The following is a 14437-nucleotide window of genomic DNA, read 5'->3' as shown; positions in this document are numbered from 1 at the left end:
CGGTGGTGGTAGTGGTGGTGGTAGATGAGGAGAAGAAGGTGGAGAAGTTGGAAGAGGAGCAAGTGGTGGATAAGAAAGGTGGAGGTGGACAGGGTGGTGAAGAAAAACGAGGGACGGATTTTATATCTACGAGAAGTGTTCCTTCTTGTCGTGATTACGTAACGGACGTTAGTGCTAAATCGAAAGACAAGCGAGGAACGATGAACTCCTCTTCGGAGGGGAGGCAAACTTTTGCGCGAGATGTGTGCGAACGTATAACTCTCTGCTCCTCGTGATCTCGAGACGACGGGTACTACGATATTATTGCTAGCCTCGCTCTGACGTTCGAGATATAGAACGAATGAGAGAGAAATATATATATATATATATATATATATATATATATATATAGATAGATATATAGATAGATATATAGATAGATATATAGATAGATATATATAGATGATAGATAGGTAGAAAGATTAATACAGGGTAGACAGATAAAAAGTGTGAGAGAAAAGAAGAGAGCGTTTTTCGTAAGTGAAACGTTTCCTTTTTTTATTTTATTATATATATATATATATTTATATAATAAATAAATATGTTACACACACACACACACACACACACACATACACAATCTCCTATTTATTTTTTGTTAAGTTAAAATGACGCAAAACGAATCGAATTTGTATCGATCGTAATTGATTGACCTACGTACATATACAAGTATATATACATACATAAATACATATATATTACGTCGATTATCACAAATTACATCTATACTTGCTTTAACACGAAAAATACAAATAATCGCGTTGGCGTTACTCGATCCATCCAACCTCATTAATTTTCCTCCTTCCGTTAGTACGCCAATTTTTATTATCTACCCGCAAGATAATGAAGTGCTTGTTATGTCATCGCCTTTCTGTTTTCCTTTCCAACGAGCGCGCACGCGCTCACGCGTTTCATACATTTATTTACTCGTCATATTTATGACCAACCAACCGATCTTCGTGTATTGGACGGATGACAAAGTTTTGAGAGACAAACGAATTCGATTAACGGGGAGATAATAAAGGTGGGAGAGAAAAAGAGAAGGAGGGGTTGGGAGAGAGAGAGAGAGAGAGAGAGAGAGAGAGAGAGGATGAAAGGGAGGAGAGAAAAGGAGAGAGTACTATTGATTCATTTCGATTTAGCTTTCACAATAGAGCTGTTTCATAACTTCTTCATTTATCTTTTACGATTGATAGATATGTAAACCACGTTATACGTACAGTGAAGATTAATATTTAATTTATATTAAATGTTTTCAATTATTTCATTAGATTTTGTGTCGTCGTAAATTATTTTTCATCTTAAATTTCATAATTTCAATTACGATGTTCGGTTATAATATTTAATAATTTTTATTTAGTTTCCTTATGCATATATGTATATATATATATATGCATAAGAAAAAAATTTATATATATTTTTGTTCCTTTTTGTTTCAATGAAATGATAAAATAATAAAGATAATTTGTTATACGTTTGGAGAGAAACGATTAGAAATTGTCGAACGCGACAAAATGAAGTTTTTATCTGAAAACTGTATGAGGAAACTTTTGATAAAAAATGATGAACTTTCTCGTTCATGAAGTTAGTCTATGTTGATTATTACGAATAGACCGGTCGATTACTATCGATAGGTCATTAGATTTATCACGGTGATGTAGTTTCAGTCACGAAGTTTTTGCACGTGCGACGAAAGTAGTCTTGCTTCTTTGTAAACGATGATATCGTTAGTGTACAATGTACATATCGCGTAAGTCAATTCTTTGCCAAGGAATGATAGCTTCCGTCTTGCAGACGTAATATTTACGAGCTAACTCCCACGTTCTCATGCTTTTTCAGCAAGAATCTTTCCATAATTATTACGTTGTTATTTATATCAAATCCTTGTTGAAATTGTTTACAAAACAAATTTTATTTTGTTTACAAAACAAAAAACTAATCGAAGTGAAAAAAATATCGTATCGTAAAGTAGTATCATAGGATCGTTATATATATTTTATATTATTATTGACTTAATTTAGTCGGCAAACGATTTTTCATATTTTCATATTTTCATATTTTCATATTTTCATATTTTTCATATGTTTTAATCATTATTTTCATATTTTTTAAATTTCATTTAAAAGATCATTTTGAAAGATTTAAGACATTTGATAGTTTCATAAAGAGTTCAACGACCTACGTGGATCCCAAAATTGACGTTCGAGGGCAAAGGAAAAAAGAAAAGAAAAGAACATGTAGTACTATTGGAGGGTTTAAAAGATGTCGAGGAGAGGGTAGATCCCACGTGCTTGATTGCACAAGTAACTCGGCCGTCACTCTATTTTTACCAATACCGGCCGCATATTTATCCTACACCTAACGCTAGCGAATCTAATACCAACACGAGAGAGAAAGAGAAAGATTCTCGAGAGACTTTTGCCTTCTTGAATCTCCTCTCTTCCTTTCATCGACGTGAGAATTTTTCATCACAGTAACATTTCGTATGACCTCGAAGTCGTAGGTTTTTTTTACATATTTTTTTTTCTTCTTTTTTTTTTGAATAGATATAACAGTAAACTGTAAAGTATGATTTCTACTAGCTTTTTGTGTTATTTATTCTTTTTTTTGTTATTTCTCTGTTTTTTTTCTTTTTTTTTTATTTCCGTTCATCGTCGTCCATCTTTCATAAAACAAGTTTTTATCATATTCCTTCGCAAATCTTTTCTTATTCGTAAATTTAAATGAATTTATCGTTATAAATTTTTTTTCCTTCTTTTTTCCCATTCTTTCCATTCTTTCCATTTTTTCCACTCTTCCCTCCCTCCTTCCTTCCCAACTTGAAAACTGCCAAGATTCTTCACATCGAAATAATTATTTGTAATTATAAAATAAGTTTGTAAATGAATTCAAATTGAAATGAAAACTTCCGAATAATATATGCACGAACGAACAAACACAAATGTCATTCGATTAAATCGCTCCTTAAAAGGTAATATGTACACGAGAATTCCCTTGATCAGTAGTAATATTGTCGATTGTTTTAAAAAGAAGAAGAAAAAGAAACAAAGAGAGAAAAAGAAAAAAAAAGAAAAACGGGGAATATAAAAATTGTTAGAGGAATGAGAGGTTCGTGGTTTGATGACGTTCTTAAGTCGATTCATTAGGAAGAAGACATTCTTGCGAAAGCGAGAATGCTAATAAGCAAATACGGAATGACAAGTTAGCGTAACCCTTTAACGTCAGGATCAAGAACGTCTGAATCATTTTCTTTTTTGTAAATGCTAGTTTAAATGTACATTAAATTCAAACGAAATTACTGAGAAATTAAATGGACATAAAATGATATAAATGATATAAATTAAAGAGAAACCGTTCGTTAATTTGAAGATTGGTTAAATGATGATAATAATAATAATAATTAAATTAAGTTAAATAAAAGACGATAAAAGAGGAAAATTTTGAAATCGTATATGATAATCTGTTTTATTACAAAGCGAAATGCGTATCATAAATATGTATCGTCGATGAGATTTTATTAGTTCATTGATTATTATCGAAACAGTTACGGCGAATCGATAATACGATCTATGGACACATGTGTATGTGCGTGCGTATACGCGCGTGTGTGCGTGTGTGTGTACAATACATACTAGTATACGTACATGTTGAACGATGGTAGAATAGTAAGTCGGTCTTTTATCGATGATTATCGTTTTCGGATTATGTGAGACTAATTATTCGTCGTATTACATGTCGTTATGCGATTGATCGATCATGTTTGTAGCCATTGATATAAAATATGAAGAATCAAGTGTTCGTTTGAAGTTAGAGAAAGCTTAGATATTTGCAAATAAGACTTTCTTATATGTTTTTAAATAGAATTATTTATTCCTTTCTATTTTGAGAACTTTTTGAAATAACCGATAAGTTCGTAGACGCGATTAGAAAAGAAAAATATTGACTGGCTATCTTTAAGAGAGGATGTTTTCCAACTTCTCGAGCGAATATAGCAAGTCTCTTTTAATTTTCTTTTTTTTTTTTTGTCTCTATAAACAACAAACATAAATTTAAATTAAATTTTAATTAATATTTACTTGAAAATATATTTAAAAAGAAAGACAGAAAGAAAGAAAGAAAGAAAAAAAATATATATATATATGTGTGTGCATGTGTGAGATGCACATATTCGCAAAGAAAATGCAAATAGTCTAAAAAGGAATGATTTCAAACGCATTAGAATTTTCTCTTTCTCCCTCTTCTTTTTTTCTATTTGATAAAGATGACTCGTAATCATGAACGTTTTCGCTAGAGACACGCAACGGTAGGCTGTCTAACGTCCGGAACAAGTATACAACGTGGACATATAATATATTACGGGGGCACTTGCACAATGCCACGGTATATAGTATAAAAGTATAGTACGTACATACATACATACATACATACATACATACATACATACTACTTACGTACATGCGCATACGTGATTTTTGCATGCGTCGTTTCACACGTACGCGCACACATTTGGGGCCCCGCTGGTTAATTTAAGGCTATTACCGAGCCGTTGTGACTGGTTACAGGCAGTTAGCGTTCGCTCCGTAAACGCTACGATACGCTTGGCGTTTGGCGAACTTTGACGATTGAATCTTAGCAAAGTTCTTTGCTATACATTCTCTCTCTCTCTCTCTCTCTCTCTCTCTCTCTCTCTCTTTTTTCTCTCTGTTTCTTCTATTTCCTTTCTCTTTCTATTTCTAGTTTCTTATTTGTATAATAAAAATGAAGAATTTCAAAAAAACACGCGAATCCGAAATCTTTAAAAATTCAATCATTTTTCTTGTTGATTTTTGTTTTCGGGATAATAGATGATAGATAAAATAATATCGAATCGAATACTCGATACTATATACATTTCGCAAGGCATAAATCCAACGCTTGATTTTATTTATATATATATATATATGTATGTATGTATGTATGTATGTATGTATGTATGTATGTATGTATGTATGTATGTTTGTATGTACGTTTGTACGTACGTGCATATGTATACGTCAGAGATCAGTAACGTCGTTCAATCGAAGCCACGACGGCCTTAAAGTTGAGGCCTCGACCCTCCTCGATAACCCCGCTCGTGCTATTTCAAATCGTACGGCATTCGCCTCGCAATCCGGATTGAATTAAGGCCGATCGCCTACCAGATACGCGTGCTTCTTACGCTTTCAATGGATCTTCGTTACGAAATGTTTTTTATTTTTCGTTTTCGTTTTTGACAAACAAATATCCAAAAAAAAAAAAAGGGAGAAAATGAAAAACACAGAATTTATTATTTTCTTGTTTTATTTACGTATTTATTTATTTATTTTTTTTTTCTGTAAGATTTAACAAATATGTAATTATATAAATATCGTTACAAAAATATTAGTCTAGCTATAAATTTTCTTAATGACCTAATAAATGTAAGAATTTATTATGTGATAAGATTCTCTCTATCACAGTCTCTTTCTTTTGACGATCACACGTCGTCACGTTTATTGCAGTTTCTTTCCTATGATCTAGTAAATAATATTTCTCATTTTTGAGATCAGATCAAAACCTCTAGGGGCCATAGTACATACATATACAAGCAATAAAGGAAAAGACAGAGATTAATATAATTGATTAGTACATATTCAATCGAAGAATAACTATTTCGAAAAAAAAAGAAAAATAAAATTTTAAAATCTTAATATGGAAATGATGATGAGTGCATCGTACGATATCTTCCCCCCCCCCTCTCTGTCTGTCTTTTTCTATATATGCTTTAACTTCGCGTAGACTATCTAAATCACCGAACTGATCTTTTCCTCTTACGTCAAGTTGATGTTACACACTGATGGGTTCTTTTATTAGAAAATTGCTACCGCGGGTTGGGTGTGCGCACTAGTACATACCTGAACCGAGTCTCTTTTGAATTCTATTTTCGATTGGCGTAGAAGGTGTTTTGAAGTTCTGAGAAAGAAGGAGAGAAAGAGAGATAAACAAAATAAATAAATTTACAGATAAAAAAAAAGATACATTGTAGTATGGTAATTAGATTGAAAAATTCTTAAAGCATCTTAACATTTTAGATTTCATTAACTATTATTGGCATGTTTATATAACTATTATCTTTGAAGTTGATCTTTTTTCTAATATAATTCGATAAAATGATTAGTAAAAGTTGTTTAATATTTTCCATGTATTTTTTTTCAAGATGATGAAAAAAATTTCAACGTACATTTCTTCGTACATCTTAAAAAAGAAAAGATTTCGCGATTTGAAAAAATTTAAGATAAAATATCTTTTCCACTATGCTAATTTCCTTCGATTTTTGAAAACTAGAAAAAAAAATCATATTCCTTGGCAAATGCGATACGATATCATGAGATATCGGTATCCTCCGATCTTAAGAGGAACATAAGGTCAGCATCGGAACGTGGATTGGTAATTCTGATTTCAGCGGAGTCGAGTGCGAGGATGAGGTCTATAGTGTGCGCCAGCTCGTTGCTCGTGACTCCGAGAAGACGGTGAAATCGGAGCCTCTACAGAAAGTCGTCATTGTCGAGACACCGCCATTGGAGTCGACAACTCTGGAAGTTTCACCGAAATCAGAGATATTACAGAACGTTGAGAACGTTGAGAACGTTGTTTCTACGATTGTGCCGTTACAAGAACAAAATCGTAACGACAGACCGCAAGCGGTAACAGCTTCGATATTCCGATCAGCTGCATCTGTATCGAATCAGGAGACGAAGAAAGAAAGTGATAAACTTTACGAAGGAAATTCAAAAAAGCCAATAGTTTCTGGAAAATCATCTTTCCCTGTGTTAGCTCCGAAAACAAATCCCGAAGAAGTTCCACTCAAGGAGAACGATCAACCAAAGAAACGCCGACAATCTGGACGTACAGAATTTATCTTCCAGGTAGCTAACAATAAAAGAAGGAGAGAGAGAGAGAGAGAGAGAGAGAGAGAGAGAGAGAGAGAGAGAGAGAAAGAGAGTGAGAGTGAGTGAATGAGAGAAAGAGAGAAAAAAAGAGAATTTTTTTTCGTTTCGGGGAGTACTTAAAACATACTGATTCACGTTTTTTAGGGTAAACCTGCATTGGAATACGATTTCGACGCCACTATACGTCGTGATCGTCCGCTGGCGGTCACTAGACAACTCTTTGCTCCTCTTTCATCGACTACTAATCAGCAACAGCAAGAACTACAACAGCAAGTGTCTTGCAGGCCGCCACCTCAAACGGCAACCGCGAGTATATTCGCGCCTCGTACCGAGGACATGAACAAGGGTTTTTTGACTTTCAGCGAGGATCAGCCAGGTCTTACCAGTGGGTATCTTTTATTGTCACGGTTCTCATCTTCGCTCTTTCCTCTTCTTTTTTTTTTTTTATATGATAGGATAAAAGAAAGTACACAAAAAACGTGCTAACGTGCTAAGAGATGGAGAAAAAAAAAGTTGTGAATTGAGTAGAAAATTGTGGATCGATAGATTACTAGACTGATAAGAGTAAAGTCACGCGAGAATATCCTACGAAAAGATAAGATAACCAATCGCTTTGGAACATAGAGAAATTTGGTGATCTGACTCCCTAAAAGTAAAGATATTTATATCTAAAGGAAAAACGAGAGGAAAGAGATTGGAGTTAGATAAGAACGATGACACGTATGATCTATGAAATTTTTCAGTGCTAAAGGACGAGCCGGAGGACTTAACACATCTCGCCCCAACTCCTGGCGATGTTTGTGTACCACTCGAAGATACACCCTTTTTGTCAGACATGTTGGATGAATTCATTCTTAGCAATGATAATTATTATCCTTTATTGAGTCCCGGCGTTCCATTGTCGTCCGAATTGCGTGGCACGGATCTTGGTGAAACTCTAAAGGACACTGATCTTGTTGATAATACGAGGAACAAATGTCTTGGGGATTCTTTAGCTGATAGCGATCCTTTTATGTATGGTGATTCACCGGCCAGTCCATGCAGTATCGATCCAAATTCAGTATCACCTTCACTTTCAAAATATCGCCAGGCAAGTACATCGTCGAGATGTACTACACAATGATTTATTGTTGTTGTTTTATTTATTTATTGTTACAATAAAAATGATTGACTTTGTTTTTAGAGCCCTGAGCGAAGTGTTGATTCTCTTGGTAGTCCTACAGGAGGTAGTGGTGGAGAAGGATTCTCGGAAGACGAGATGTTGATGCTTGGTATAAGTGATAGTACAGTGGACGATGAACTGGCTCTTAGAGCTCCGTATATACCTATGTCTGATCAAGATGAGGCATTGGATCTTTTGATAAGCAACGACATGGTCATGTGGGGTGCATCACAGTCCGTTGAGAAATCATCCAAATGGTGTTTATTTTTTTTTGTCTTTTTTTTTTTCTAAATTTTGAAGATGGTTAGGATGATCATATGTTCTTCCTACAGGCTAGTCGAGGATCGAGATCAACGGGACGTTGATTCCAGTTTAGCACAATTGCTTAGAACTGATCAAGCTGTTGCTCGCAGATACAACGATCATGGAGGAGGTTTGGTTAATCCGGTACAGGTGCTAGGTCAAATACCTAGGAAAAGTAAGAGTCAAGATCTCTGAGGATTCTATTGAAGAAAAATATAAAAGCAAATTAAGAAATTAATTATCAATTTTTTCCCTTGCAGATCTCTTCAATGAACAGAATCGTTGGCCGACGAAAATAAACGATCGTAATGATAGAGCAAGTAAACGCCTTCATATGCAATCAAATGAGTTAGAACAAGGGAACAAACGTATCAAATGCGAGGATTCGCTTTCCCTCGAGTTGAGCAAGTCACTTGAGAATCAGCGTTTGATATTCGACGATCAAGGAAAATCACGAAGATCGAATAATCTTTCAGGGAGTCAACTTCTTCGTCGACTTGTCTCACAACAGACATTTTCACGTAATAATCGAACAAACGTCGAGTCTAGTTGCAACGGCCTTGAAAAGAATAATCGTCGTAGAACTTGCGAGGAAGAACAACGTATACGTAACATCAATGAGAATAATAACCACAACAATAGCAACAACAATAAAGCTATCAAGGACGATGACGAGGACGAGGCTGAGGGGGATAGTGGAGGGGGAGGTGATCAGAAAAGAAGATGTCTAGCTCGAGAGATCTTAGACAATACGACAACAGTACAAAGTTCAACCAATTCTCGCAGGAATCCTCCTTATAACAGCGTGCTCATGAATCTTCTGGTGTCTGGCTGCGACGTGAGTGCGGGTTACGTTTGCTTGGTCAAACCAAAACCTTCGAAGAGTATCGCGAGCACGTGAGCGAGATGGGCTCGTTCTTTATTACGCGAATTATATGTCCTTTTAAAGTCTCTCTTCTTGTATTTAAGAAAAAAAAATTTCTTCTTTCCTTTCTTATTTTCTTGAAGTAATGAGACGAAAAAATAAGGACACAGACTATTACTTGACTAGTCCTCCTCGTTATTCGACATTGGATTATTATTCGTTTGTGCTCGATCAATTATATAGATGTCGAGATCTTCGGCTCGTAGATCTCCGTGCTCGTTCGATTCTCATCCAATTCATATAATATGTGACTATATAAAGAGATATGTGGTGAAAGAGATGAGGAGAGAAAGAAGTAGAGTGTATGCGTGAGAGATTAGACAATATAAAGTGGTTTAGACGCGACCTTGTTTTTGTTGTTCTTATATGGTAGAGATCTGTGCGCATATCAGAGAAAAAAAAACAATAAATAATAGAAAAGATCTAGGAATAAGTCTCGCGAGAGGCAAACAAATTTTTAGATGACGATTGCGTCACTGACTACAGATATGCACGAGAAAAAATAATGGAGATTTGTAGAATCGATCTAATCGTGATTCTTTAATGCCACGTTATGTACACACAAATACAAAGTATATGAAGTTGTTGATCAAATATTATCGAAATACATTGAACATTGAACATCGAAATCGCTTGATCTGCTGCGTTCCGTTTCCTCCTCTTGCATCCTTCCATATTCCAGAAAACGTTTCATCGGTTTTGGTTTTTACTTTTTTTTCTTCCCGAAAAAAAAAAAAAAAAAAAAATTAAAATAATAATAAAAAAAGAAGAAAAAAGGAAAACAAAGATGAATTTTGTTCTCTTTTCTTTTGCTCTGTAACGAAACGAAAATGAGTTGTCCATATTTTTTCGATGTTTCGAAGATACACGGAGGTGTATTATATAATATATGAAATTTATCGAATTCGTGCTTTCTTTCGGTTCGTATTTTTTTTTTTTTTTTTTCCTTTTTTTTCCTTTTTTTTCGTTCTTTTCTATATGATTTATTTTCGTTAATTTGGACACAATAAAATGGACATTTGAATAATTCGCGAAATTTAATTTATGAAATATTTTGATAATTTATGATAGAATTCTAATTTTTTCGAGTCGCATTTAAAATGTCGACATTTTAAAGTGTTAGTATGTTACAATTGTCGTAATCATTTCGACTTTACACCTGTTAATTTATACTCCGTCGTTTCAATATGATTTATGAGCTAAAAATTATGAGCTGAGATACGAAAGTTATATATGGAATTTAGTCATTTTTAAAGAGCAGCAACATTGAAGAAGCTTCATAAAAAAGTTATCGATGAAAGAACATATTGTCTGTCAAGTTATTGCCTATTAAGTATCGCGTTTTCCCATATCATCATTATCATCATCATCATTACGAAACGCAGCAGAAATGTGAAAAAAAAGGACAAAAATAAATAAAAATGAAATAATTTTCTTTCACAATTTAAATGAATTAGCGAATAATAATTATAATAATTGTTTGTGTACAGATCTCTTCATATATTCAACGTGAAATTATTTTGTTAGAAAAGTTCGTAATAATTTTGAATTTAAAATTCAAATGACAAATTTAAGCGAGAGGATTAATAAAAATTCGATACATTTTTTTTTTCTTTTGTCCCATTTTGTGATTTATTCTTTTGATTTTTTGTGTTATATCGATATTTTTATGTTTCAGGATACTGTCACGAACTCTCGTAACGTGCCAACATTAGGAAACAAAAATTTAACTTCTCCGCTTAGCGTCAATTTGGACAACCAAATGGTCCCACAATGTCCGGATGGACTGAGCAACATATCTTTAGATCGTCTAAGTCCAAGTACTAGGAAACATCTAGTTGGTTCATTGAGTGGTGGAAGTATGGTTTCGCCTTCAACCGGCATAATATCCTTTGATCAGCTCGAATACGATGTTGTTTGTACTGGTCCAGGTCTACTTCAGATGGATACCACCTTACATGAAGGACCGATGGATAGGAATCTCGTTTAAGATTAAACACGGTCCCTTTGAGAAATTCCAGAACTGCTAGAATGAAAAAGTAAGGGCTCGAATATCTAGCTGTTATTTAATATATAATCCGATAATCCGATGGAATCCTCAAAAAAAGAGAAAAAAAATCATAAATTTCATCAATGTTGTTTCTTTAGGATTTTGTATATAATTTTTTTTTTTTTTTTTTTAATGACGATTATCAAATTCTTTCTAACGTTTCTACAAGAACGAACAACATCCTGAGAATTTAATTTAATTTACTTTACTATGTGATATGTGTCTGATCTATCCTTTTAAGACTTCTTTTTTTTATTTTATTTTTTATTTTTTATTTTTTATTTTTTATTTTTTATTTTTTATTTGATAATGAGTATCACACAATTAATACGATATGTATATAAGTGATTCAAAGGCCATAATATATAGAACTTCTCTACAGGCTCGTTAATAGCTACGTGAGAGTTAATTACTAATTTTGTTTTCAGTATGTTCTGGAATTGATTAGATATAGATAATATAAGCGGAAGGGAATAAATGTATTTTACATACGAACAAGAGATTTCTAATTATAGAATTCGTATATAATAATATTAATAAGCATTTCAGAATGCTATACAATGATATAAAGATAGATTTCGTAATACCGGATATTACCCGCAAGCAGAGTATTCAAGTGTGTACTTCCTTTAATTTTATATAATTATTTATATATAACGTCTAAAGGATCGTACATATTTGAAGAGAGTTTTAACATTATTCTAAAATATTGAATTTACTATTACTAAACAAATTTCTTTTCAATTCATTAATCCAAATTTATAGATCGATTTCATGTTGTGACGATCATTTAATTATTATCTTTGATTTATTGATTTATAATAAGTTTATTCCATTATCTCTGCCTGCTTAAAATTTTAATTGTTAATAATATCAATATATATATAGCATATTGACGAGTGCAGATTAGAAATCGTTGCGTGCCAATGCTTTCACGAATTATAATTATTAGTATACTTGTTACAATTCTACAAATGATTTTTTACATTATCATCATCATTATCATTATCATCATTATTATCATCATCATCGTCATCATCGTTATCGTCAACGTCATTGTCATTATTATCATCGTCATCATCATCATCATCATCATCATCATCATCATCATCATCATCATCATCATCATCATGTCATCTTCTTCTGTTTCCTTTTAAATCCAAATGAATTTGATCGATCCAACGTTTATTAAAAGATAGAAATGTAAATAATAGAATATATCTTTTCTCATGAACTCTCTTTGATCTTGGTCGTTTGGTCCAATTTCAAAGTTAATTAAGATTCGAGCTGAGAATAGAAAGAAAAGAAATGAATTTATTATCTCGTATGAAACTAAATTTGTACGAGTTGCGCGGCATTTACGTGTTGCAACAATATCGTTGCCTTGTTGTTATTGTTATGATTTTTACTATATTTTGATAATCCTTGTTACAATCATCGTTATTACCATTTTACAAACATATAAATATTCTCTGCTGGTACTAACCGAATTTTTCTACAGTTGTGCTATAGAAATCACAAATCAAGATACTATTATCGTAATTAATATTATATCGGCTCGTAATATTATAATTATTATGATTGTCATCTATATTATTAATCTTATTATAGTCGTAGAGTATCATCCAACATGGATCATAACTAACCGCGAAAATGATATGAATACAGTATCAGGAACAAAATATATATATTATTTCTATAAATAATACATCTCTACATTAGAATTATATTTCTTTTGTTTCTCTATTGATCTTTTTTTTTCTTTCTTTTTAGTTCTTTTTTCTTTCTTTCTTTCTTTCTTTAGAAAGTCATTGTTTAAACGATTCCATTGAATTTATAATCTACGACCATCAATTAGTAAAAGAAAGTTGTTATTATTACATTTACAACTAATTTTTCTTTATTAGAACATAACAGAGTTGACGTTTATTGACGTTTACTATATACATTTTATATTTTGGAAGATGTATTTGGATTTCATAATTATATGGACGAGGATTTAATAAAGAATAAAAATTCGTGATCGTGTTTTTAGCCAGCTAAAAAGCCTAACATTTTAATGCGATGCTTGATATTACCGACGGGGTTTGAACAACATCGGGAGGTAAGTATCAGAAGATGTAACTTGCGCCATCTGTTATAATTTATTATATCATACGATAGGAATAAATTTTTCTTTTTATTTATTTAATCCTCCATTCTATTTTTTATGCTATTTTTATCCTTTATCTTAATTTAAAAAAATGATCACAAAGTTAACAGTATCATCTTACCTTTTTAATTCCAAATTTGTATCATCTCGTAACTAATCTTCTTTATCTACTATCGTTAATACACTATCTTATTTATCATCATCAGTTGATCATCATAAATTAAGCGCCATTATTGTATTTCTTTATTATTGTTACAGTTCTTAGAGGAATTTGTCCAGAACTAATAATAAACATCTACGTTTATCGCTACTTCTACATTCTAAGTCTCTCTCTCTTTTGAACTCACACTTTCACAGCATTATGTTAGTGTCTATAGTTATGTACACTATTCTTCTCTCTCTCTCTCTCTCTCTCTCTCTCTCTCTCTCACTCACACACACACATACACACACACACACACATGCACATATACGCACAAACTTTCTATCTCTCTTGATTTCTCTTTCTCTCTAGAAATAAGTTGCGTACCTTAGATTAAGGTTGAATCTCGGTAAAGCGTTATTTTATTATACCTTTTATATCATTAACAACAACGTACATGTAAATGAAGTGAATGCTTGGAATATTGAGATTGGATGTTAGTGTTTGACTTTTCCTTTACGTTAGAGATATACTACAGTATTAGTTAATGTATTTCGATTTACAAGTTTTTCCACTAATCATACAGATTCGCATTCGCACGTGTGTTCCTCTCTCTTGCGTCTTTCTCGAAGGAGAATTTTCAATTGAAAATTAAATACGGTTTTGCGTACTCGTGACTATTATTCGCATAATTCGATTCGATCGATCATCTTTGAT

At 32.8% G+C, this 14437-nt stretch overlaps 1 protein-coding gene across 2 annotated transcripts in view; it reads left to right on the top strand.

The window, feature by feature from the left end:
* sima (HIF-1 transcription factor component sima) overlaps positions 1-13554 on the top strand; it is a 39188-nt gene extending 25634 nt beyond the window's left edge. The window contains exons 8-14 of one of the 2 annotated variants that reach the window (XM_035877886.2): positions 6500-6962; positions 7131-7371; positions 7730-8076; positions 8170-8405; positions 8481-8626; positions 8712-9289; positions 11055-13554. In XM_035877886.2, the coding sequence (XP_035733779.2) occupies positions 6500-6962; positions 7131-7371; positions 7730-8076; positions 8170-8405; positions 8481-8626; positions 8712-9289; positions 11055-11366 (2323 nt within the window). In that variant the 3' untranslated portion in view covers positions 11367-13554. The remainder of the gene's footprint in view (positions 1-6499; positions 6963-7130; positions 7372-7729; positions 8077-8169; positions 8406-8480; positions 8627-8711; positions 9290-11054) is intronic. The other variant, XM_035877887.2, reaches the window with a different exon arrangement.
* The last annotated feature ends 883 nt before the right edge of the window (positions 13555-14437 follow it).

Source organism: Vespa mandarinia, chromosome 3 (genome assembly GCF_050613455.1).
Source record: "Vespa mandarinia isolate Hongniang chromosome 3, ASM5061345v1, whole genome shotgun sequence".
Classification (NCBI taxonomy): Eukaryota; Metazoa; Arthropoda; class Insecta; order Hymenoptera; family Vespidae; genus Vespa; species Vespa mandarinia.
This window is presented reverse-complemented; position numbering and strand designations above follow the sequence as displayed.